Raw genomic sequence first — 25,890 nt, forward strand, 5'->3', positions numbered from 1 at the left:
TAGAGGGTAGTCACTTAGCTGGTAAAAGAACCTTTAACAAAATCTTTAGCCACATCTAGAAAATCAAATTACTAAGAGTAAAATATTGAACTGGACCACTTTCCATAAAATGAATCCTTTCTATAAAATAATAAAACCACATTAATGCAATTCTGTCAAGAAAGTAAAAGCACTGGTTCCAATAACATGATGATGTGATGTTTAAAAATATCTTTAGGCCTACAAAGACCACAAAATGGATTAAAAATAATGCACACATATACATTATACAAATGCAACCTTAGCTCCAGGAACTAGAATGGAAAACAGTCTCCTTTCTGTCTGTGTTTGTGTATGCATGTATACACATATACACATACAAGTGCACACGTGCGCACACACACTTTCTCCGAAGGACAAACAAGATAAACAGTGGTTACCTATAGGGGAAGGGGAAATTGGAAACTAGACAAATTGGAAACAAGAGTATGAGTCAGACTTTATATTGTTTATTGCTTATACCTTTTATTTCTGAACCGTGCTAATGGATTACCTTATCAAAATTATAAAAATTTCTAAAAATTAATCAAATATAAATTTTAAAAAGCCTCATTTCACTAAAATACTATTAACATTTCAGTTACCTGTGCTCAAGTATTTTTATATCTTATACACATATTCTATCTTAAATAAAATATTCAAATCTATTACAAAAACTAAAGGCTAATATTTTATTTTTACAAGCTGTTCTTAATTTTTAAAACATAGATTACATATATATATATATATATATATATACACACACATATCTCCTTAATTAAAAAAAATGGAAAGCTATCCATTTTATTCATTCAAGAATAGATGCTCTACAATGAAACTATATGGCAGCCAAAAACTAGCTGGAACTCAGGAATTATACATAGTTACACAGGGACTTTCTATAATTTTTGTAAAATGTCATAAAAATGAAGACTACAAAATCAAGAAACAAGGTTTTTCTCCCCTCCCCTTAATTATTCTTTTTAAGTCTTCACAGAGGACACATGATTTTTCAGAGTTGAATAATCACTAGCAAAACATTAGCAAAATCTCACTCTGACAAATTTCCTTCATTGGTGAAATAAATCTTGGAGAATCAGAACAGAGAAAACTACTTTCCACCATTTTTTGAGAAGTCTTAGTCCAATAATGACTTAATTCCCTAAGCAATTTTCCAAGACACCTAAAATTTTAGAGACTAATGGAGCACCCTTTGACCCAACTGAAATCTGTGATCTCAACAGCCCAGAGAGTGGGCTGTACTCCTATGCTCTACTCTAAGATTTACAATATTCCTGTCCTCTGTTCTCTTCTGGTGTATGCCTACGATGCCCCTGAGATGAATCAGCATATAAGTTCCAAGTGAACAGACTTCATAAAATTCCCACATGCCACAATGACAGCTGGTCCCATGAGCAAAATTCCATTCAACTTGGAAGGAGGAAGCTATATCAAAGTGGAAGCTAAGTTTGGGATGGGAATATAAAAGACCAATACTTCAACACTTCTGTTTCCCCATCACATTAACTCCAGTGATCTTTGCCTGTTGCCCCTTATCATACAATATTCCTTCTTCCATTCCTCACCCTACCCACAACACACACACACAGCCTAATACCAAATATATATACCAAATACTAAAATAAATACACACACACACACACACCACTGGCTTTTAGAGAAAGCAATGAGATAACAGATAAGTAGAAAACCCACCATCTTTTTTACTTTAAAGAACCACAGGACAGAGTTTGGAGCAATCACAGTTACAGGAAAGTGAGGTGGGGCGATCTCAGAAACGAGAAAGCCAGAAAGGGAGACACCCAAATTCTGTGTATAAATTTGGCTTAAGTTTTGGGCTAACCCCTGAGCCATGTATGCACAGGGTAGACTCCTGTCGGCACAGCTAAAACTAAAAGAATTGAACTGAGATCTGAGCTGCTGCCCAAGAGCCAAAATTTGCAGTATCAGTCCAACTGAGTAAATTACCTGCTAAAACCAAAAATAAAACTCTCAGGTGGAATATACCAGAATCAAGAGCTCTATGACATAATATTCCCAATATTTAGGATAGAATCCCAAATTATTGAACATGTAAGGAAACAGGAAAATGAGCCACATTCTCAAGAAGAGATAATCAAGACTGACTCTGAGATAACCCAGATGTTGAAATTTGAAGATAACGATTTTAAAGTAGGTATTGTAAATCATGCTGCTTAAGGTAGATAAAACACTCTTGCAATAAATGAAAAGATAGCAAATCTCAGAAGAGAAACAAATTATTAAAAAAAGAGAACCAAATGGAAATTTTAGAACTAAAATAAACAATATCTAAAATAAACAATTCACCGGATAGACTTAACTGCTGTCTCTAAGAGATGCATGTTAAATATAAAGACACAGATAAGTTGAAAATAGAAAAAGTCATACTATGCAAACAAAAGAAAGCTGCTGGAGTGGTTAAACTAATGTCAAACAAAGCAGAGTTCAGAACAAGAAACAGTGCCATGGATAAAGAGGGGTTTTTCAAAATGACAAAAGGATCAATTCATCAAGAAAGCATAAAAATCATAAATACATGCATATAACAGAGCTTCAAATGACATGAAAACAAAAATGGGCAGAATGAAGTGGAGAAAAATTAACTTCACCATCATAGTTGAAGATTTTTAACACCCCTCTTTCAATAATGGATAAGACTAGACAAACATTAAGTCAAGTCATAGAAAGACAAAAATCTGCACAGGACTATCAACCATGTTGGCCTAATTAATATTTATAGCACACTACACTCAACAACTGCAGAATGCACATTCTTCTCATGTGTACATGGTGCACTCACCAATACAGACCATAAGCTGGGTTGTAAAACAAGACCCAATACATTTAAAAGGACTGAAATCATATATTCTCTCCTCACAATGGAATTAAATTAGAAATTAAAGCAATATTTTAAAATTCCCAAATAACTGGAAATTAAACAGCATGCTTCTAAATAATGCATGAAAATCAAGGGGAATTAGAAAATACTTTGAATTAAATGATAATAAAAATGCATTGCATCAAAATCTGTGGGCTGTTGGCTAAAGCAGTATTGACAGAACAATTTAGAGAACTAAATGCTTAGACTAGAAACGTCTCAAATAAATGATCTAAGCTTCTATCTTAAGAAGCTAGAAAATGAAGAACAAATTAAACCCAAAGTAAGGAGAAGGAAAGAAATAAGAGCAGAAATCAATGAAGTAGAAAACAAATAACTGGAAAAATTAACAAAGTCAGGAGCTGTTTAAAAAGATGAACAGAACTGATAAAGCTTCAGCTAGACTGATTAAGAAAAAAGAGAAGTCATACTACCAGTATCAAGGATGAAAGAGGGGTTATCACTAAAGACCCTACAGATATTACATGATAGGGAATATTGCAAACAACATTGTACAAACAAATGTGACAACTTAGATGAAATGGACAAATTTGGCAGAATTAGTTGGAATAAAGACAACCCCTAGATGAACGATATCCTCTTAAATTGTGCAATACACAAACTACTCAGTTGTACATGGAGGCCTTGCTGGATGCTAAAAAAATTTTAACAACCAAAAAGCCACAACGTTATACTGTAGAAAAGTAGATTTTTAGTCAGGAAATATGAATTCTTATGCCTGCAAAACTACAACAGAGTAATATGTTATTCTAACCATGTCATTAACCTTTTCTAAGCTACAGGATACTTACTGTCAATATCTGTATTTTACAGCATTCTTAGATTTTTAAAACTCTCAAATGCAAAGGTTATACTTGATGTTTCTAGTGACAACGCTGTAATGAAAATAACCTATGTGCAGGATTTCATTTTTTTCTAACTGCAATGATACAAGAAGATGACAGCAATGTTCCTTGTTTAGCATTGCAAAGGAAAAATATGCTTAATGGCAAGTTTTTAAAATATACATGATTTGTTTTCTTATTATTTTCACACGTGAACACCATGGCTCCTTCCTCACCTGATTCTGAATTTGTGGTCACCCCATCAAATTCAGATTTGTCAATTTCCCATGCAAGAGGTAGCTTCCCCAAGCTATTGGATAAGTTTTCCAAGCTATTTTCTTCATTATAGATTATTTCCGATGTACTAGAAGGGATACCAATGTATCTTGAATTATTTCCAGCAGACAAAGAGGTACTATTGGGGAGGCAAGAAGAGCGTGTTGGATTTGGAGTTTTATAGAAGGAGGTTGCCTGGTTGAGAAAGGCATAGTCTGAACAGATAGCATAAATTTTTTCTCGAGTGTGAGTCACTGGACAACTCCATGGATAATGACCATCTCCTTTAGGACCCAAGGATGCTCCTGAGGTACTTGTGCAGAAAGATTTTACAGCACATTGCAAATTCTCTTCAAGACAATTTCTCTCTGATTTGTGCTCAACATCTCCACAACCATTTGCCCTTTCTGTTTCTGCAACGTTAGGCATTGAATGAAACTGTAAAAGTTTGTTAGGAGGGAGAAGTTGCAACTCTTTGATTCTTGGGAAACAACTTCGACAACTGTTTACAGCATTCTACAAAACTTGAGAGTTTCAACACAGGCTCCTAAGAAGAAAAGGAGGAAAAAGAAATATCAGTAATCCACTGGACACCACAAAAAGCACTAGACTCTACCCAATATGATTCAAATGCCTTTATTTTAAAAGTATTTATATCACAACTTCTATATCCCTATAGTCATACCTCTGACCATTTGTATCATTAAAAAAAACTTTATTTTAAAATAATATACATAACACAGATTAGTTTAAAAGTGTATAAGCATAAAGAATACATGACAAATAATGGTCCCACAGATTTAAATCAACAAAAAATTAGAATTTAAGATTTTAAAATATCCATCACTTGACAAAAACCAAATAGGTTCCAACTCAAGTTGTCATTAACTTCTCAACAGTCTCACTGGGAAAACTGATTTTTTTTCGGAAGAAAACGGAAAAGTTTAACATAGCAACAGAGGGCATTCAAGAAAGCTGAAGAGTTATACCAAAGGAAGTGCTTGGTGAATAAAATCATCACAGGTAATCTGGGAGACACCCTGACTCAGGTATCAGGGCAGCATGTGCCCTTGGATTCCATTTCACAGGGCCCAAGCACCAGAGGAACACTTCCAGAAATTCAACCCTCCTTGTCTGATAGGTTGATATTTACCCATCAGTATCTCTGCTCATTTGGTTACTTTAAAATTCAGAATTAAAAGTAATTTTCATAGGTTACAGAAAAATGATATATAAAGACCATGTTACAAACACAGAAATGAAAAAAAAAATCTATGACTGAGGATATAAGAAATAATGAACAGAGATGATTCAATTATCCTGAGCCTGTAAGGAAAAAATTAGCAAGGTACTATGATTTGTGTACTTAATGTAGTTTAAGGAAACAGAGCTCCAGAATGGAGTACTCTACACATCCTAGATAAGGTTCAACTTTCTTTATTTTTAAGGAATGCGTTCTCCCTATTTAAAACCTTCAGATAGTGGGTTCTTAAAAATAATTTGTGCAGAAATTATAGTCATCTGCAGGAGGGTGGTTTGGCAGAAACTTCCCCAGTCACTACCAGAGATGGAATCTCCAGTAGTTTCACAAACTTTCAATTTGCTTTTTGGTAAACAAATCTTTGAAGCAGGTACAATGGGTCTCTAAATGGCTAGCTTTTGTTTTCACCTTCTTACTCATTTCATGGTATGAAGGGCAAGATGGTAAAGGGAAGGTGAGTACAGACCAAACAATATTTTTTCAGGATTCTGTTTCTCTGCTTCTCAGCAGATGCCTGTTGTTGGCATACCTTTCTCTAAAAGCCAGTGTGGTGGACAGAGGTATGTATGAATATGTGGTGGTGGGTTATTGTTAAGGTGAGCAACGAAAAGATAGCAAATGGGAAGGATAAGGGGCAATGGGCAAAGCTTATTTGAATTAGTCTGATCTGGTGACATAGAAATGTTCCAAGCACTGCCCTTTGGATACTTCCATCTCAAGCTATTTTTCTATTTTGACATAGCTTCCTTAAGCTGAATAGAATTTTGCCTGTGGGACCAGCTCTCTGTGTGGCAGTATGAGTATTTTATGAAGTATTCTCGCTTGGGACATATATAGGAGAATATTCTTATCAAACACATAAACTAAGGAAAATAACTGCATCTGAGCACAAAATTAGGGCTAAGCTTCCCAGAAGCTAAAGAAAGAACCTAGCACTTGTTTAATAAATCAAGTAACAACAGTCTGGTTGGTTTGTGTTTAGGTTTGTTTGTTTTTCAATAATGATCACTAAACAAGAATAATCTCGATTGCAGTTTTACCCAAAAACGTGAAGATCATCAGCCTAAGAATGTATTTTATATCAACTGTCAAGAAGCCAGTGGTAAACTTAAGAGTGATATATATCAAAACTTTCTCACGTGAACCATTTTTGATGGAAATTTCACTAAAAAATTGTGTAATATTTATAACTTCATAAGTAAAATACATTAGAGGAAAAAAATTGCAAAATACCAATATTAAGCAGAAAATTAAAATCTTGCAAAATCCCATTACTCAAACACTGCTATTGTTTATTTTTCCATATTGTATATCTGATTCACCTCTATTCTTTCCACTACAGTATAAGCTCTTTGAGGTCAAGGACCAAGGATGCTATGCTTGCTATTGTGTCCACAGAATGGCTCAGAACTGGGCTTCAGAATCTCTGCCTGCTTCACGTCTGGTTTGGGAGAGTACTGTATCCCCAGGTCCTGGAATTTGTATAAGTTTCGTGCAACAAATATTTATGTTTTAGGTGCCTACATCATCCCATCCCAGGCATTACTGTAAGCATTAGATTAGGAGCCTAGATTCAGAAGAGGTTTACAAAAAGGACCCCATGAGTCAAATACTGGAAGTTCAACCAAGCGGCCTCTTTTGCTCTTCCCTGGTTCTCACTTGTGAGAACTGGTGTTCCCTTATCCAGGTAAGTGAGTCGTTGCTACATTAGGACTTATTGGTAAGAATTACTAAAGGACCTAATGTTCAACTTAAGGATTTACTCTAAAATCATGCCACAAACAATAGAAGTAGTTTTACATGAGTGTAAAGCAAAATTTTACAAAATGGCGAGCTTTAAATGCACCATTGAAAGTAACGATTTAAAGAAGTCCTTGGAACAAACCGTGCTGTAAAATACTCCATATCTAAAGTCAATAATCATTGCCTAGGTCAGATATTTGTAGGTTATGTTTTAAATCCATGACTGGAAGTTATCAAGTTTGCTTAAGAACTAAACATTTTTTAAAATCTCTTTAGTAATGCCTTCCACATATGACAACTATTATTATCTATACTCTGTATAGAAGGCACAGGGCAATTAACTGACTAAGGGTCGACTATCCACCCGAGGGCAAGACCAGGAGAAACCTTAAGAACCCATCCAACCTTTTCCGCGTCCTTTCCAACCAATGGCCACCCCACCCCCTCAGGCCTCTTCTCCGCCGAAAGACCTAAGCCCCCTCCCGAGAGCAGAGGCCGCCAGCCCACGAAAGGATACCGGGGTTCCTCCCGTGCACGGTACAAGGATCAAGCCCAGGCTTCGGGGGAGGCGAAGAGAGTTCCGCACCCGCCCACCTCTGCGAAGCTCGCAGCCCGGCCCGACTCGGAGGCCGCGGGAGGACGCAGGCGAAAGCCGGCGCCGGCGGGTCCCAGCCAGTGTGCGCGGAGGCGGCGCCAGCGCGGAAAGGGAGGCGCGCTCCTGCGCCCCTTCGCCGCGGCCGACTCCTCCTGCGGCCCACCCCCGCGCGACGCCTCCAGGGCAAGCCCGCCCACCCCGACACCCTTGCGGAGCGCCGCCTCGGCCCCACTTTCCTAGAGGAGGATAGTCCTCCTCGCCACGGCGCAGACGACCACGTTGCCCCTCACCAACAGGGAAGCGGACCCTCTTTTTCTCCCTCCATCCCACGCGGGCAGGAAGATGGGAGTTCGCGGCGAAGGGTCGGGGAAGAAGGGGAGAGGTCTGGGGCTAGGACTGCCTGGAATCTGCCCTGGTTACCCTTCCTTGTGGTAAAGGTGCCCGGGCGAGTGTGACCAGGGTAGAGTTACAGCATCAGGGCCAAGAGGGAAATGGGAAATCCCCTATTCAGGCAGTTTAATGAACCATGCGATACCATTAATAATGATAATTGCAAAAAATAAAATAAACAAAGCCCTGCTTAGCTTCCGACTAGGCTCGCTTTAGATCACAGAGCCACACAGCCGGTCTAGGTTAGGGGCAGCAATCGAGCTCCAGAGGGAAGGAGAGAAGAGGAAGGCTTCAGGTCCGATTCCGAAACTGACCGTGAGGTGCTTTGCGGGCCGCCCACCCCGCGACCTCTCCTAGTGTACCCCTCGTGCGGGTAGGGGCGAGGGGGCGGGCTCTCTGCGCCCTGTGCCAGAGCCCCTGCCGCTTCTGGCAGGAAGACAAATGCCTGAGTAGGAACTCCCGGTATTCACAGGATTGACAAGGGCACCTCCAAATCGAGCTTTGTTCACAGGAGGACTTGTCCCTTGTTTTCCTAGTGCTTCTCCTCCACTCTTGAGGCCCAGCTTCTGAAAATCTAAAGACGGCGGCTGACCCTATGTCTTTCCCGGGAGGAAGGGAACGGAAGCAATGGTTTTCCATTCGGATGGACAGAGGGCCCTGAGATGTGTTGACTCCTCCACAGCCCAGGGGGGGTTTGCGGCACCTAAACAAGGCGCGGCTTCAGGCCAGGCAGGCTGCGCCGGTGGTTGCCCTACGTAGGGTGGGGCGCGCGGGGCGCACTAGCAGTCGGCGGAGATCTCGGACCCTGCCCACAGCCCCGGGGGTACCTCTGTCTGTCAGCGTGGGGTCGGTCGCTGCGGCCACGTCAGAGTCCAGCACGGACCCGGGACTACAGCTTCTAGAGTGCGGCCTGCCTTGCCCGCGCTGCCCTTGACGCGTCCTCGGTTACCCTGGGGCTGTAGTCCCCGGTCCCAGCCGAGCGAGCGGGGAAAGCGCCTTGGATGGCCGTGCCCAACGATCAGACGTTAGATCTCATTTACGAAACCTTTGTTTCATCTTGTTTTATACCTGCCCTCTGCATGTGCAGAGGATATGGTGACCAAAAACGAAGCAGCAGCAGCTTAGCTGTGTCTCCAGACCTGCGTGTCCCGCTATTGAGCATCTGTAATATTTATCCGTGCCCCGAAAACAGTGTTCGAAAAATAAATAAATCACTGAGAGATGGGTAAAACCTGGCAGGATTTCCGCTCGTTCTATCCCGAACTACATATCCCAAGAAGCCCGCGGCGCTTCGGACGCGTGTCCACTCCTCCATCCACTTGGAGACCGCCTTACTAAACCGGGGCCCTGACACTCGAACCAATCTCCTTGGTTTTCACCTTGGACTGGAACCTGAGGCTGATTCGCCCCCAAATGATGCTCGGGTTGCAGAAGTAGCAGAAGTTTATCTTTGTCCCAAGAACGAGGAGCAGCGTGGTTCTGGTCTGTTTTAGCAGAACACCTAGCATCCTTAACCTGAACATGCCAGCCCTCTGGTTGTGATTTCTTGGAAGAAAGCAAGAGATCCGCACGCCTTGCTTTGGACCTTAAACAACACTTATTTGAGCCAGGTTTGCTGCTGTGATTGGCAAACGTGCTACTGCCGAAGCTGCCGAAGCTGCGGCTGGTGCTGTCTACATCGTTCACTTTATCCCTGGATCTTTTCGAGAGTCCATCTTGTAAATGTTTAGCATTTTGCTGCTTTACTGCTTCTTTCTAGAAACAATTACTGCTGCATCTGCCGAGATCGGCGGAGAGAAGCGACTGAGCCCGGAGAAGAGCGAAGTATGGGGACCTGGATTAAAAGCAGATGTGGTTCTTCCCGCCCGCTATTTCTATATTCAGGCGGTGGATACATCAGGGAATAAGTAAGTTGAGAAACGACTCTCAATATTTTGTATTGTAGTTAAAGTTGCTATTTCTCTTTTCAATTTCTATCTGCCTAAGAACTGGCTTCTCCCCAGCAGCTTAAATTCTAGGATCTGTAGGTGCTATCCGCATCTGATTGTGCCAGTGTCCCCTTCCATTTCAAAATTTCCCTGTAGCTTTAGAAAAAAATTCAGACTTGGCTCTTCTAGCTATTTTTCCTGCATTATCAGGTGAAGGCAAAACCCCTCCACTTTACTGAAAGTACTATTTCTAACTACTTTTTTCCCCTTCAAAAGCTGTTATGAGGAATTTAAACCTAATTGTTAGATTCCTGGTTTGCTTCATCTTTCTTCTGGTGCTGCCCTCTGTTTTCAGGTAGACATCTGCAGGTAAGCATGTTTTGAAACTCAAAAAAGAATGAAGCTCTGTTTGAAACTTTAGAGTTTAGAAGTAAAGTAGCAAAGTATGAATCCGTGTGTTTGTAACAAACTTTTATTTCACTTCTAGGGAGTTCAATACATTAAAGTTAAAATTTATTTTTATGTCACATACTTCTGAAATGATTGTGTTTTTTATTGGTGGGTGCTAGCCACGTATATTTTGTAGAAAACAAATCTTGGAAATAATATGTTTCCAAAGCAAAGAAACACAAGTTTGTCACTTAGCTATAAATAGAACAATTGGAGACGCTGAATAGTGTCTTAACAGCAAGAGCTCTCACGCCAAAAAACTTTTATACAGTGTTACTAGGATGATAAACAACCCACTTAGCTTTTGCCCATAGCTGAGCATGATTTATAATGCTGATTTTTAAACAATCATTGAGGGAGATTTTTCAAAAGAAAATCACTTTCTTTCTTTCTTTCTTTCTTTTTTTTTTTTTGGTTTTGTTTTCAGGCTTAATTAATTTACTTTATTTTTAAGCTGTGGCCAGGTCCTCTGCACCTAGACTCTGGTGTGGATCTTTACACAATGATCAGTGAGTTCCTGATAGGGAGACTTGGTCAACACAGTTAACCTTTCCAGAGGTTGGAGGTGAAATAGGGGTAGGTCTTGGAATTGGCATTGAAGGTTGCCTTGGTGAGGTTGCCCAATGTGATGATTTGGAGCTGTGTGCCCCAGAAAAACATATTCTTCAATTTGATCCATTCTTGGGGGTGTGAACCCTTTCTAAGTAGGACCTTTTGATGAGGTTACTTCAATTAAGATGTGACCCAACTCAGTTAGAATGGGTCTTAATCCTATTACTGGAGTCCTTTCGAAGCAGAATGAAATTCAAAGAGAGAGTAAGCCAAGGGAAGCAAGAAGCCAAAGGTCAATGGAACACAGAAAGAAGCGAGAGGCCAGGAAAGGCCTCCATGTGCAGAGGAGCCAAGGAACAAGGATGGCTGGCTGCCAGCCCCAGAGAGCCAGTCTTCAGAAAGAAAGCATCACCTTCATGAGGCCTTGATTTGAAATTCTCCTAGCCTGAAAACCGTGAGCCAATAAATTTCCACTGTTTAAGGTAACCTATTTCATGGTATTTGCTTGAGCAGGCAGGAAAACTATAACACCCAGAGTGGTCATGCAACACCTGGCCAAGGTGTAGCAGTAGTCAATATCAGCCAGCAGCAGCAGCTTCTTGGGCACTGAGACCAAGATGATACCAGTGCCTCTGGGGACAGGGCTGAGGTGCACCAGCACAGAGCTGCAACATCTATCACCTTGCAAGGGATGGAATAGGGCTTACCTATCTTGTTCCCCAAGTATATCTACCCGCTACACAGGGACCATGAAAGCTTGGCTAAGATGATGGTCCCAATGATGCTGGCAGCTACCTCCTTGGAGCACTTCACACCCAGATCAACATGGCCATTGTAGTTCCCAATGGTGACAAAAGCCCTGAACCTGGTCCACTGGCCAGCGTGGGTCTGCTTTGGCACAGGCATAATTTTCAAAACCTTACCCTTGAGGTACTTCCACAGGAAAAAGTTGATGATTTCAGACTACTTGATGGGCAGAAAGAAGAAACAGAACACCAGAGACATGACCTTCATTTCCTTGACCAAGTGGCCCAGCTTGATTAACAAGGAGCCACTCCTTGTCATCAGCCTGGGCTCTCTGAGCCCTGTGGTCTTGGCCCAGGAACCCACTGCCAAAGTCTCCAGGAAAGCTGCCACAGCCTCCCATTCCAGGGCCCATGGGGTTTTCTCAAAGAAGTAAATTATCTTTAGAGGCACTCTGTGATCACAAATTTTCAGATGTGATGCATGATATAAATAGAGGTTGATAAGAATATTATTATATATGGAATAAATAAGTAATATGTGTAATTCATGCATAATACAGTATGAATATTCATAAGAAATATGCATAATAATCAGTTTCCATGGATTAGTAGTCAAGCATATTCCCTTGTGATTTTCTAATGAAACTTTCATGTTATTTTGGCCATTGTCATCTTTTTTTTTTTTAATTTTAAATCTCTATAGCCCATTATATTCACTTTGATACCAGAAGCTTAAGAGAGAAGAAAAAAGCACATGGCAGGGGGAGAATGTGGAGAATAGTAAGATTGCTAGATTGGAGAGTATAATTTTTGAGAGCTTGTCCTTTATATCTAATTGTTCTTCCCATCACAGATTCACATCTTCTCCAGGAGAAAAGGTGTTCCAGGTTAAAATCTCAGCACCAGATGAGCAATTCACTAGAGTTGGAGTCCAGGTTTTAGATCGAAAGGATGGATCCTTCATAGTAAGATACAGAATGTATGCAAGCTACAAAAATCTGAAGGTAGAAGTTACATTCCAACGTCAACATGTGGCCAGATCTCCATATATTTTAAAAGGTAATTTGGAACATAATTTTAAAACAATAGTATTTGAATACAATGATAAATGTATTCCATCAACAAATGTAACTTAGCATGGTATTTTCTCATTGGAAAAAACAAACTAGACATTCTTATTTAAAAACTAAACTATGTAAGAATCCTGGTAAAAGAGAGGAAATGAAAATTGGTATGGAAATTATAATTTGCTCCAAAGGAAAGAACATACTAATACAGAAATCATTCCCTATAAAAAAAAAAAAAAAATTAGCGAGGATAATCAAGCCATTTATGACATTTTCTCAATTGAAGATCCATGATATGAGTAACCAACGAGTATTATCGAAATTTGACAGATCACTTCTGGAAGAAAAAGGGCTTGAAGCCAAGCAGCAGGAAAGCTGACCATTGTTTTTGGCCTTTGTTCCAATACCATCTTTCCAGATAAATTCTCTGATGTTTTCTTATGTAGAATGAGAGTGCAGCTTTGTTACTGAGAGCCATATTCTCCCCTGTCAGAGGAGACAGTACCTCAAGACAGTGTAGTAGCAGTGTATAGAGAGAGGCATGACTCTTCTTCATCTCCCCAAGAGAGAGAGACATTTTTTAAAAGTATCTAGGTTCCTTTTTCCAACTAGGACCATATGGCACAGGGTAACCTGCAAAACCTTAAAAAGATATTCCATTATTAACTACTGCCTGGGTAAGAGAGGATTCTGAGAATTATGGAAAGAAATGACAAGAGAATCTCAATTCAGATGCTGTCATTTTGTTACTAGTTCTGTAAACATATACCATAATTAATTCAAAATAATAATAATGAAATAGACTATTTTGAGGTTTACGTTTGCTTCTTTATAATTCTTTAAAAAAAATACCAAGCACAGTAGGGGTTCTCTGTTTATTTTTGTTGTTATTGATGATGGTTCACCCTACAGAGAATAGTACCTTAGATACTTTTCAAAATGTATGTATATGATAGATCATTGAAATATTAATTTGTATCATTTTTGTCTTTCAGTAAAACAGGTCAACTCCTCTGACATCCTTTGAGTTATGCTTAGTTATTCTTAAGTACAGAGTATATTTGAGAGAATAGTAAACTATACTATCCACTGTAGAGTAGAAATTAGTATCCATTGGCTTTCTTTTGAAATCGTGCAAAGTGGGCCCGATTACGAAAATATCACAGGACTTCACTATGAAGAGCTGTCAAAATAGAGGACTAACTTATTAGCAATGCCCCAATACAATAAAAATCTATTTCTTTTAAAATATTTTTTCAGTCAAAATGCCCTTCCTATTGAATTGGGCAAAATTTGTGAAGCTGTATTATAGATCTTTGTTATATATTTCAAATGCTGAGTGAAGTTATTAGTTATACTTCATTAATTTATGTAATTAGGGCCGGTTTACCATGAGAATTGTGACTGCCCTTTGGAAGATAGTGCAGCCTGGCTACGAGAAATGAACTGCCCGGGAACCATTACTCAGATTCAGAAAGATCTGGCACATTTCCCTACCATCAATCCAGAAAAGATTGCAGTAGAAATCCCAGAAAGATTTGGACAAAGACAAAGTTTGTGTCACTACACCTTGAAGGATAACAAGGTACAGTATACAATTGAGGTTTGTTTGTTTTGGTTGATTTTATTTTTTGATCATTTGGATATAACTAGCTAAGTAGTTTTATTTAAAATCATTCTAATGAGGATCATTTTGACAGGCTTTTTCTCAATGCAGTCTGTCAGTACTTTTAGACTAATATCAAATATGTTAAATTCTCTTTCAGATTTATATCAAGACTCATGGTGAACATGTAGGTTTTAGAATTTTTATGGATGCTATACTACTCTCTTTGACTAGAAAGGTAAGAATGTATTTTCTCTAGGTATAATGAACAGTTTAAGTCCAGATTTGTCTAAATAAAATTAATAACTATGACAGTGATATTCTATTCTGGAGCCTTAATATAATGCTATTCTGAAGTTTTATGTCATGTGGGATACCTTCTAGAGGAAAATGTCTTATAATAAAATTGTTTTGGTGCCAAACCTGTTATGAGGCCAAAGAACACTTGCCTTATACTGAATCCTGTTCCTTACTATATTGTGCTTTAACAGGGTTCTAAAGAGTATTTTGACAGTAATATTAAAATGGCTGATGTGAAAAATGATGCCAACATTTTTAGTAATTTTTCATTAGGTATTTATTGAATAGTCTATGTATGTATCTTGATTGAATTATTCATGAAAAATAATAGTACTTTTCTTCTCAAGCATTTAGTGTCAGTTAATTCTGAATGTAGGTAGCCATATAGCATCAGTTATTATGCCTCCTTTAAGCCAAGACGTCATAGTCCTGGCAAATTTCTGTTGCTAATCTGTGTCAGTTCATTAGAAATAAGAACACCCTTCACACTCCACAGTGTCTCAAGATTCTTCACAGACTGACTAACACAGTTCTTTCCTTACAAAAAAAAAAAAAAAAAAAAAATGATTGTTTTGTTGCTTTGTATGTTTTAATGCTTTGGATTCCAAGCATTTTCCATGGCCAGGTAAAACAGATTCTTTCAACATGTTCATGTCATTTGTTAGTAGAGGCAGCATAGCATCAAAGTAAACAGTGCTGGCTTTGGTGTTGGACTTCCTAGGTTCAAATACTGGTTAATGGAAACATCTGACTTAATATAAGAAACTAGGGTTAGAGTCCCAAGTGCTGCTTTTTTGAGATTATTTTGCAGTGATTCTTGCTCTCTTTGATCATCTTGGAGTCTCTTGGCAGTATTAGCACAGAAATTACCATTGCCAATTCATCCCTTTTGTAAAAAGTATATTTGCCAATTGGGCACTATAAAAGTACATTTAGGAGGATCTAAGATGGCGGCATAGAGAGGAGTGGAAGCTAAGTAGTCCCCCTGGAACAACTAAAAAAAAACCAGAAACAACTAGTAAATAATCCGGAATAACTGCAGGGGACAGACGTGACCATCCACTCATCATACACCAACCTGAATTGGGAGGAATGCCCGAGATCACAGCATAAAATCTGTAAGTAAGAACTGTGGATCCAAATCAGGAGACCCCTCCCCCACAGTTACAAAGCCTCGTGGTGCCAGAGAGAAGCTTTCTCCCAGCAAGGGAATATAGCTCAGCTGAGCTCCAACTGGGGGTTTTAATTAGCGAGTGTGAACTGCTCACTATGAGGTACGAATCCCCAAGAAGTAGACAGAGGCTTTGGGTGACGACCGACCTTGGAGAGCCGGAGGGTTGCCTCGCACTAGCTCTGTTCCTTTTTCGACTCAGTGGAGAAAGCCTCGGCCATTTTCAGTTCCCAGTTCTGTGACCCAGACAAGGGTGTGGCACAGGCAGAGAGAGACCATTGAAATGCTAATGACCCCCCCCAGGGCATCTATCTTCTCTAAGAGGAAAGGGGTGGGGCCCAGCTCTAATACCTGCCTTTCATTCAGAACTTACACCAGTCAAGAATTATAGGCTAATCTTTGCATCAGGCTGAGAGCGCCCCTGCACGGCCTGGCGGCCCGGGGCTTCCCTTGAGGGACGACGCGCACTAGTGACGTAGCACAGCCTTCCCTCAGCAGAGGTCCTGGAAGATCACAGCTAAGAAGGGGGGCCCGCTCAGAAAACCCAGGGATGCTATGTCAATGCTGGTGGTTTGTGGATCAGAGACAGAGAGGGTCTGGGGCAGAACTGAAATGAAAGCTTAGACTCTTGCAGCGGCCTTGAATCTCCGGGAGCACGTGGGGGGTTTGAATATTAAAGCGGCCCTGTCTCCCTGACACCCAGACACACGCACCACGTTCAGGGCGGACAGCACCAACAAACCCAAACTGAGTTCACCAACTGAACCCCACAAAAATCATTTCCACACACACCACAGAGACAGAGTTGGGGAGAACTGACTTGACGGGTATAGGTGACTCGCAGATTCCATCTGCTGGTTAGGAGAAAGTGTACACCACCAACTTGTATTTCTGAAAAATTAGATTGGTATTTTTTTTTTACAACTTGAAAGAACCCTATCAAGCAAAGCAAATGCCAAGAGGCCAAAAACAACAGAAAATCTTAATGCATATGATAAAACCAAACAATATGGAGAACCTGATCCCAAACACCCAAATCAAAATATCAGAAGAGACACAGTACTTGGCACAATTAATCAAACAATCACAATCAAGGAATGAAAACATGGCACAGGATATAAAAGAGATGAAGAAGACCATAGAACAGGATAAAAGGGACATAAAGAAGACCGTAGAAGAGCATGAAGAAGAAATTGCAAGATTAAATTAAAAAATAGAAGATCTTATGGAAATAAAAGAAATTGTTGGCCAAATTAAAAAGACTCTGGATACTCATAATACAAGATTAGAGGAAGCTGAACAACAACTCAGTGCCCTAGAGGTCCACAGAACAGAAAATGAAAGAAAAAAGAAAGAATGGAGAAAAAAATCAAAAAAATCAAAAAGGATCTCAGGGATACGATAGATAAAATAAAACATCCAAATTCAAGACTCATTGGTGTACCAGAAGGGAAGAGAAGGGTAAAGATCTAGAAAGAGTATTCAAAGAAATTGTTGGGGAAAACTTCCCAGACCTTCTGCACAATATAAATACACAAAGCATAAATGCCCAGCGAACTCCAAGTAGAATAAATCCAAATAAACCCACTCCAAGACATATTCTGATCAGACTCTCAAATACTGAAGAGAAGGAGCAAGTTCTGAAAGCAGCAAGAGAAAAGCAATTCACCACATACAAAGGAAACAACATAAGACTAAGCTGTGACTACTCAGCGGCCACCATGGAGGCGAGAAGGCAGTGGCATGACATATTTAAAACTCTTGAGAGAAAAAAATTTCCAACCAAGAATACTTTGTCCAGCAAAACTCTCCTTCAAATTTGAGGGAGAGCTTAAATTTTTCACAGACAAACAAATGCTGAGAGAGTTTGCCAATAAAAGACCTGCCCTACTTCAGATACTAAAGGGAGCCCTACCGACAGAGAAACAAAGAAAGGAGAAAGAGATATAGAGAATTTTAACAGACATAAATAGAACCTTACATCCCAAATCACCAGGACACTCATTTTTCTCTAGTGATCACAGATCTTTCTCCAGAATGGACCATATGTTGGGACATAAAACCAGCCTCAATAAATTAAAAACAAAACAAAACAAAACAAAACAAAAGCAACTGAACATATTCAAAGCACAATCTCTGACCGCAATGGAATACAAATAGAAGTCAATAATTTTTGAATTGTAACTCCACTATTTACTTCCTACATGATACAAAGTACACAAACTCTAATGACAAATCAGTGGTTTTGAACTCAATGTAAAATATGTAATTTTTGACAAGAACTATATAAAGATAGGGGAATGGAGGAATATAGGTACATAGTTTATGTGTCCTATTGAAATTAAGTTGGTATCAAATATGGATTTGAAAGTTTAATTTTAAGCCCCACAGTAAACACAAAGAAATTATCAGAGAATATGACCATAGAGATGAAAAGTAGAGTGTGTTAAGAGAAATGGGGGAAGGGGCAATAGGGAGTTAAGAAATGAGTGTAGGGTTGCTGTTTGAAGTGAAGGGAAATTTCTAGTAATGGAGGGTGGGAAGGTGATAGCATTACAACATTCTAAATGTGATTAATCTCACTAATGGAATGCTAGGGAGGGGGTGGAATGGGAAGATTTAGGCTGTATATATGTTTCCACAATTGTGGGGGGGGGGGGCGGAAAAGACTGTCTCAATAGATGACAGTTGAATGCCAAGGATGACCCTGGATGGGATCTGAGGATAGAGGACAGGAGGCTCAAAGGGACACAGTTGAGACATAAGGAAAAGGAAATATAGAATTTAAGCTTTGTATCATTGTTGAATCTCTTGTACTTCTTAGCTGTGCTTAATGGGATTGCATAAAAGAATGTTCTTGTTCATGGGAATTGTATATGTGAATGATAGTGTTTGTTCAAGGATGTGTGCAGCTAGCTCTCATATGTTCAGAAGACAGAGCAATAGATGATGGATAATAGATAGGAAGAGAGGGAGGGAGAGGGGGAGAAAGGGAAAGAAATGTTAAAGTTAGTGGATCGGGGTATTGGGGGAGGGGGGTCAGGGAATGCTAAAGTTCTGTATATGGGGTTTGTATTGTTTTTGCAACTGTTCCTATAACTTTGAATTTATTTCAAAATAAAATTAAAAAAATACATTTATACATGTGACAATATTCTGAAAAGTTACCTACTGTTCAAATCTAGGTAATTATCATTACCTGAAGCTTGTAAGGTTGGCCTTTCTTTTGGTGCTGATTTCTAACTTTAATTAAGGGAGATTAAAATAACCTCTCTGGGACTTTTCCCCCTTAGGTAAAGATGCCAGATGTTGAGTTTTTTGTTAATTTGGGAGACTGGCCTTTGGAAAAAAAGAAATCCAATTCAAACATCCATCCAATCTTTTCCTGGTGTGGCTCCACAGATTCCAAAGATATCGTGATGCCTACTTACGACTTGACTGACTCAGTTCTAGAAACAATGGGCCGGTGAGAGATGGGTTTCAGTTGACCCAGAGCATTGGTTTTCTTTCCTTGGTGAGTTCTTTTCTAACAAACTTTGTGAGGTAACAGTTTGGGAGGAATATCTGTTGCACTTTCTGTCTTCTAGAGTAAGTCTGGATATGATGTCTGTGCAAGCTAACACAGGACCTCCTTGGGAAAACAAAAACTCCACAGCTGTATGGAGAGGGCGAGACAGCCGCAAAGAGAGACTCGAGCTGGTTAAACTCAGTAGAAAACACCCAGAACTCATAGACGCTGCTTTCACCAACTTTTTCTTCTTTAAACATGATGAAAGTCTGTATGGTCCCATTGTGAAACACATTTCATTTTTTGATTTCTTCAAGGTATGAAATCATCAGTGGCCAATTCTTTCTATTTTCCACATATCTTCATTTATGTATAAACAGAGCTATGGAGGAGGGAAATTGAGACCTGTCTGTAAATTACAGGGAATGGGTGAGGAAAGCACAACACTTGGTGAATATCAAAGCAGGGGGGTCCCTGAGACTGATTTAGGAACCTGGGACTGGACTCAATACCCAGCCCTGATATCAAATACTCATCAAGGAAACTTAGAGCCCTGGTAGAGCTAAGTTTTTTTTTTTTTCCAACTAACCCTCAAAATAAACATATTTCAACTCCAAATTCCTTTTTTTATTCATAAGTGCATGTAAGTCACTTAAAAAATATTCCTCCCCAGATCCATATCATCACGAAAGACTACAGGAGATATAATCCAGGTGTCTCTTATCAGACCTTCTGGTGGAGTTGAGGAATTTGGGATGCGGGATGTAGATTGTTCATGTTTCCTAGGAGTAATCCTTTACTAATAACTGCCTTTTTCATTCAGTGAGACATCACCCTGCTCACTAGACCACAGAGTGGTTGTGAAGTCCCATGTGGTAGGGAGAAAGATGGGCAAAGGGATGTTTCCTACATGTCCTCTGTATGCAAGAACGCAAGTGATTAGCAAGCTCTGTCTGCCCTGTAGATGGCCACGTTTTCTTTTAATGAGTTATGTGACAGTAGATAGACCTAAAGAATGCCATAAATTGAATTGTCAGTGTTTTTAACACATACTTACCTCAAAGACTTTGGAAAGAAATGGTTATAATCAAAGCAAGCTGATACTGGCCATCCCTCAGAGGTCTGCTATATGATGTCTTTGCTTTATTCTTAAGTGTTGAATTTTCTACAACCTGAGGCTATTGATCACCACAGTTCTATGGATACTTGTATTCCTACATGTTCTTGCCCCAGAGCTTGTTAATTTCCTTAAGACTTGTATAGCTATCTGGTGTTTAAAAAATATGGTTAACATGGTACAGAATGTGACATTACTAGGTTCACGTAGGCAATCAGTAAAGTAATACAAGGATTACAGTCACAAATAAATATATCTTTCCTTATGTTGTAGCCTTAGGAGAATAGTTCTATTATTTTATTGGCCACTTCAATGTTAGACTTGTTGCCCCCCTTAATGATATTTAGGGGCGCATGCAAATGAGCTCTAGGTCAGTGTGTTATATGATAGGACCTACTGAATAGTGAAGGCAGAGAGCAAAATCTGGCCAATTTGTATCTGGGGATGGTGGGAATTGATGTGCGGTAAGGGGAGAAGGATAAAGAGAGTGGAATTAATTGAAGTTCTTATGCTTTACTGCGTGTTTTGCAGCATAAGTATCAAATAAATATCGATGGCACTGTAGCAGCATATCGCCTGCCATATCTACTAGTCGGCGACAGTGTTGTGCTGAAGCAGGACTCCATCTACTATGAACACTTTTACAATGAGCTGCAACCCTGGAAACACTATATTCCCGTTAAAAGTAACCTCAGTGATCTCCTAGAAAAACTTAAATGGGCAAAAGATCATGATGAGGAGGTAAGTGAGAAGTTAGAAATGAGAAGGCTTACTTACATTACACCAGTACCCCAATATCAGAGCTTCATTTTCAATGTCTTGAGCCTAGAAAGCTTTCAGGATCCTCAGATACAAAACCTCTAAATGTGAAACCACCTCCCCATAGAATAAAAATCACATCAGTTCTCCTTAGAGTGAACTCAGGAGTTGGGTCTCGGATTAAATATTCACTCTGCATATGAAACCAAAAACTAAACTTGGCCTTGATTATGCTCTCTCTGTCTCTCTCAGTCAGGTTGTTCTGAGCCTTAAGTACTGCCTCTAATAGCAATAGGAAAATTAAGATGGCCAGTCTGCCAGGAGGAGTAACTCTCCATACTATACGTTGTAGTGAGGGATTACATGGAAATAAACTGCAACCTAATTGTCTGCTGAAAGTCTTGAGGGCAGGGAATTAAACTTCTTCCTGCATTTATTTTACAAAGGCATTGTTATTCCACTTAATGTGTATCTTCTCTCTCCAAGAGAGGTTTAATTCTAGCAAGTTTTGCTTTGCTTCTTTTCAGTTGTCAATTATGACTTCTCAAACTTAAGTCTTTAAAAACCTCCCTTTGATTTGGACAAACATACTAGGTTAAATGTTGTCTTTACCACATGAGACTGCACCTACTTATACTTATGTGTACTTACAGTTTATATAAAATAAACAAGTAGAATTGTTAACTTTATAAAAATACATTCTATATGAAGTATTTATTTACTCTAAGAATTAGTTTGCGTATGTCTGTATGGGAAAAATTATGTTTAATTAAAGGATTTTTCATGTTCCCATAGGCAAAAAATATAGCCAAAGCAGGACAAGAATTTGCAAGAAATAATCTCATGGGTGATGACATATTTTGTTATTATTTCAAACTTTTCCAGGTCAGTATTTTCCAAGAGAATATACATATAATTTGTAGTTGAATGTTTCCTCAGGAACAAATAATATTTCGTTTTATAATTTCTATGAAGTATATTAATATAAGCAGATATACGTACACCTCAAATATCAAATAAAAAATAGTTATAAACCAAAGATTAATTAAGGGAGAATGCTAATAATAAGTAAAAAGTGTTAATATTAGAACTATATGGTATTAGTTAGGAGATTGACCTCTAATCCTACAAAGTTGGTGTAAATGATTCATATTTTCTTTTTATATGATACTGCTGCTGCCTTACAATTTCTTTGTCTAAACAGTGCAGATTATGTTTGGACCTGTTGTGCTGACCTTATATGAACCATGACTTCTCTAGAATGTTCTTTTCAAGGACCTAAACTAAACATTTAGCAATTGTACCCAAAACACATCTGACCACTTAAAAGGCCATTATAAATATATAAAGACAGAATGCAGTAGAAATTTGCTAATAATAATACTGGATCTATATTAAGATTTCTATCTCAGCATTGCAGATATTGAGCCACACATCTTAGGCTCTGTTATAAAACAAATTTGCTCTATTTCTGGACTACATTTTGGTCTCCCCACTTTTTAACCTTCCCTAGGGAATGAAGAAGGGATAGACAGGGTGAACTGTCTAAACTGAATGAACTGGGGGGAGTTACCACCTGAATTCTAATGATCACTAAGGATAGTGTTCACTCATTCAACTAATATTTACTTGAGCTAAGCACTTAGCAACAGTGCCTGCTACAAAGTAAGCAAATAATAAATGAAGATGATGAGTGATGCTTGTACAAGCAATGGTGGACAGTGAGGCAGAAATAATCTCTGTCCTCAAATTCTCAGTGTAGTGGGGACATTCAGGAAGATCACACTCGCAATTATTTTCACTATAAGGCAGAAGGTTGTAAAACCATACAAGCCATATAAATTTGGGATAGAATAAGGAGAGTTCAGTTAGGAGTAGGCAGCCAATGTTCAAAGGACAGCTGCTTCTCAGAAGCTCTGTTGTTGAGTATTTAAGGGGTTATGGAAGGATTTGCATACACAAACTTGACAGTATGTGAATGAAATCACCCATATCATAACAAATTCCAAAGTATCTAATTTGGTAAATGTACGTAAAGTACAGTATAAGGAACGTTTTTGTATTGTTACTTAAAACAGGAATACGCCAATTTACAAGTGACTGAGCCGAAAATCCGAGATGGTATGAAGAGGGTAGAACCACAGACAGAGGATGACCTCTTTCCTTGCACTTGCCATAGAAAAAAGGTAACCAGAATTGATGCGGCCAATGTCAGAGTAAGAACAAACATTGATCCAACCACATAGTCATTCCTTTAGTAATTAAATCATCCACAAATATTTGAGTTTCTCTTGAGACCTCCAAGGGATTCAGTCTACCTGAGAGACAGATATAGTAGATAGTAACAATTCAAAAGAAAGGGTGCTAAGAGTGAGAAGACATGGTAGCTCCTTGGCAGTTGAGGAAAGCTGTTTTAATGTGAGAATTCAAATCTCATGGCATTTGTATAGATGTTTACGGTTTGCAAAGGGTTTCCACATGTATCATCTGATACCCTTATCTCTCTGTGAGGTCGGTTTGGCCAATGTCATTATCCCAATTTAGAGATGAATAAATATATAACCATGATTATATGATAATATATTATCAAATTATTCATTTAAAAGCAGTCACTCTTGATACCACTACATAATAGTTTCATTTATAAAACTCAGATTCACATATGTACTTTTAAGGCTAAAAAGGACCTTAGAGATCATCTGGTAAATAAATGCCTTCATTTTATGGTTAACATAATAACTGAGTTCAAGTAAGAATTTAGTTCAGATCATCTAGCTGAATTATAGCAAAGCAAGAACCAAAAACCAGTCTCTCACCATCAGATTCTGTTGTTTATAGATAAAGACATAATGTGAAACCAGAGGTTTGTTTTGATTATAACTGTTTTTTGTTTTGAGGAATATACATTGTATAAACTGTGATGTATATATATCATGTGCTAGATTGATGTTATGTTAAGCAGCATCAATATATTTCTGAATGGACAAACTCAAAAATGCAGTATTACAACCAAATATGAGAAGGCAGATTTGTTAATTATCATGCCTACCTGTTAGGAGGGTTTTAAAGGAGTTAGGTGACCACTAATCCAGTGGTATGATGGAGCCAGATTATATGCGATCACCCATTATTAAATATGCAGAAATTTTGCAAAGTAAAATTTTTGGTAGCTTGGAATCAGCCTAGTGGGAATATTTACACCATGACAATCAGCAAAGGCTAAAAATTAGGATTTTATTTTGTTCTGGTTTTAGAGGGCTAAATAACTATCCCTCAGACACGATACATCATCAGTGTTAATCCCTTGTCAGCGCTGCAAAGACGTAAAGGCAGTTAACACCATTGACAAAACAGGGATTGTCAAAATTGAAAGGTGTCCTCTCACCAAGTAAGTGATTTAGTACCAGAAGACTTCTGTTGGCTCCAAGTGAGACTAGGCAGTTTCTCTCTCTACTCATCCATTTTATTTTTTTCTTTGTCCAAGTGATTTTGTGGAGGTGCCAAATCAGGGTATGTTCCATTGATTAGTAGTAGTTAGAAGCTGGAATGATAGCTTTATTACGGACTCATTGTCTACTCTAGCCCTTCACTGCTATTCATAACACAAGGCTCTTTATAATAATACAAGTCCTTAGATGTATGGGTTCTCCATCAGTAGTACTATGAAACAAAATTTGATTTACTCTTGGATAATCCTCTAGAAATAGTCCTAGGCCCTAAAACCTCTAGCAGCAATTTGGCTTTATTCTTCCCTTCATCTTTAGGGGGAAATAATTAAAAGACAAATGTAGTGGCCATATAAGAATTCTTGATGGCTCTAAATATTCTGATTCTTAATTGTAGACCAGAGATGAACTCTGATATGAAAACCATCTTCTAGTGAAATAATGGTGCTCTGAAGACTCTTCTGACCTGAAAAGAAGAATGTTTTTTTAAATATTCATTCCTTGGACAATATGAAATCTGTTATGAGATTGTTCAGATTATGGAGACATGTTTCTTCTTATACAGTATTCCCATAACTGTCCTTAAAACACACATTTGGAATTTTATAATAAAACCACCTTTATTTTAAAGACCTGTATTTTGTTAATTATTGGCTGTGCTTGTATTATGGAATGGTAAGGAGAAATGGAGTTTGGATCCTGCCCTGACTTCCCATCCAGACTTGCTTTATGTGACAGTTGTAAACCACTATTATTTTGGATATTCAGTTCATTCAAAGTCAAATCTAATTCTAACCAATACATCATACAGACCTTTCATTATCCATCTTTCACTTGCATCTTTAGTCAAATCTTTCACCACTTCCTAATATATACCCTCGAGTCCAACAAAACGAATCCCCTTACAGTTCTTTAAAATTCCATGTTTCCTTACCTTCCTTGTATATGCTTTTCCCTTGTCCCTCTTCTTCATCTGGCTTAGGCATTCTTCAACGTTCATTTTAGAAATCTCCTCTGATGCCACATTCTGCATACTTTTACCATTGTATTTACCTAACTGGTGGTAACTATAAATTTGGTTATCTTTCTCCCTTACAAGACTTTAAGCAACTTGACCGCAGGGACCATGCCTTTTTTCTAGGTTCTAACAGTATGCCCGAAACTAGAAAGGCTCATTGAATGGACGAATGAA

At 38.7% G+C, this 25,890-nt stretch overlaps 2 protein-coding genes and 1 pseudogene across 11 annotated transcripts in view; 1 reads left to right on the forward strand and 2 right to left on the reverse strand.

Moving 5' to 3' along the window:
- Positions 1-9,225, reverse strand: part of BIVM (basic, immunoglobulin-like variable motif containing) — a 31,902-nt gene extending 22,677 nt beyond the window's left edge. For 4 of the 10 annotated variants that reach the window (XM_037799710.1, XM_037799709.1, XM_037799708.1 and 1 more), the window contains exons 1-2: positions 7,658-7,756; positions 4,020-4,606 (exon numbers count right to left, since the gene is read on the reverse strand). In XM_037799710.1, the coding sequence (XP_037655638.1) occupies positions 4,020-4,488 (469 nt within the window). In that variant the 5' untranslated portion in view covers positions 4,489-4,606; positions 7,658-7,756. Of the gene's footprint in view, positions 1-4,019; positions 4,607-5,849; positions 6,448-7,580; positions 7,757-8,875; positions 8,894-9,116 lie in introns of those variants that run through there. The other 6 variants (XM_037799702.1, XM_037799704.1, XM_037799703.1 and 3 more) reach the window with 6 other exon arrangements.
- A 186-nt stretch (positions 9,226-9,411) lies between these two features.
- POGLUT2 (protein O-glucosyltransferase 2) lies at positions 9,412-25,328 on the forward strand. Its single transcript, XM_037799699.1, has 10 exons — positions 9,412-9,955; positions 12,578-12,783; positions 14,171-14,376; positions 14,558-14,635; positions 19,162-19,334; positions 19,456-19,693; positions 21,025-21,234; positions 22,048-22,137; positions 23,331-23,438; positions 25,096-25,328. The coding sequence occupies exons 1-10, from the start codon at positions 9,771-9,773 to the stop codon at positions 25,111-25,113; spliced, it is 1,512 nt and encodes a 503-aa protein (XP_037655627.1). The 5' UTR covers positions 9,412-9,770; the 3' UTR covers positions 25,114-25,328.
- LOC119507421 lies at positions 10,860-12,044 on the reverse strand (annotated as a pseudogene).
- Positions 25,329-25,890: the final 562 nt, after the last annotated feature.

The sequence above is a fragment of the Choloepus didactylus genome, chromosome 12, assembly GCF_015220235.1.
Source record: "Choloepus didactylus isolate mChoDid1 chromosome 12, mChoDid1.pri, whole genome shotgun sequence".
Taxonomy (NCBI): domain Eukaryota; kingdom Metazoa; phylum Chordata; class Mammalia; order Pilosa; family Megalonychidae; genus Choloepus; species Choloepus didactylus.

Excerpts from the sequence above, each read along its gene's own strand:
- POGLUT2 (XM_037799699.1), top strand. The coding sequence starts at position 9,771 with ATGTTTAGCATTTTGCTGCTTTACTGCTTCTTTCTAGAAACAATTACT. Across the intron at positions 12,784-14,170 it reads ATCTCCATATATTTTAAAAG|GGCCGGTTTACCATGAGAAT; the intron begins GTAATTTGGAAC and ends TTATGTAATTAG. Across the intron at positions 14,377-14,557 it reads ACACCTTGAAGGATAACAAG|ATTTATATCAAGACTCATGG; the intron begins GTACAGTATACA and ends ATTCTCTTTCAG.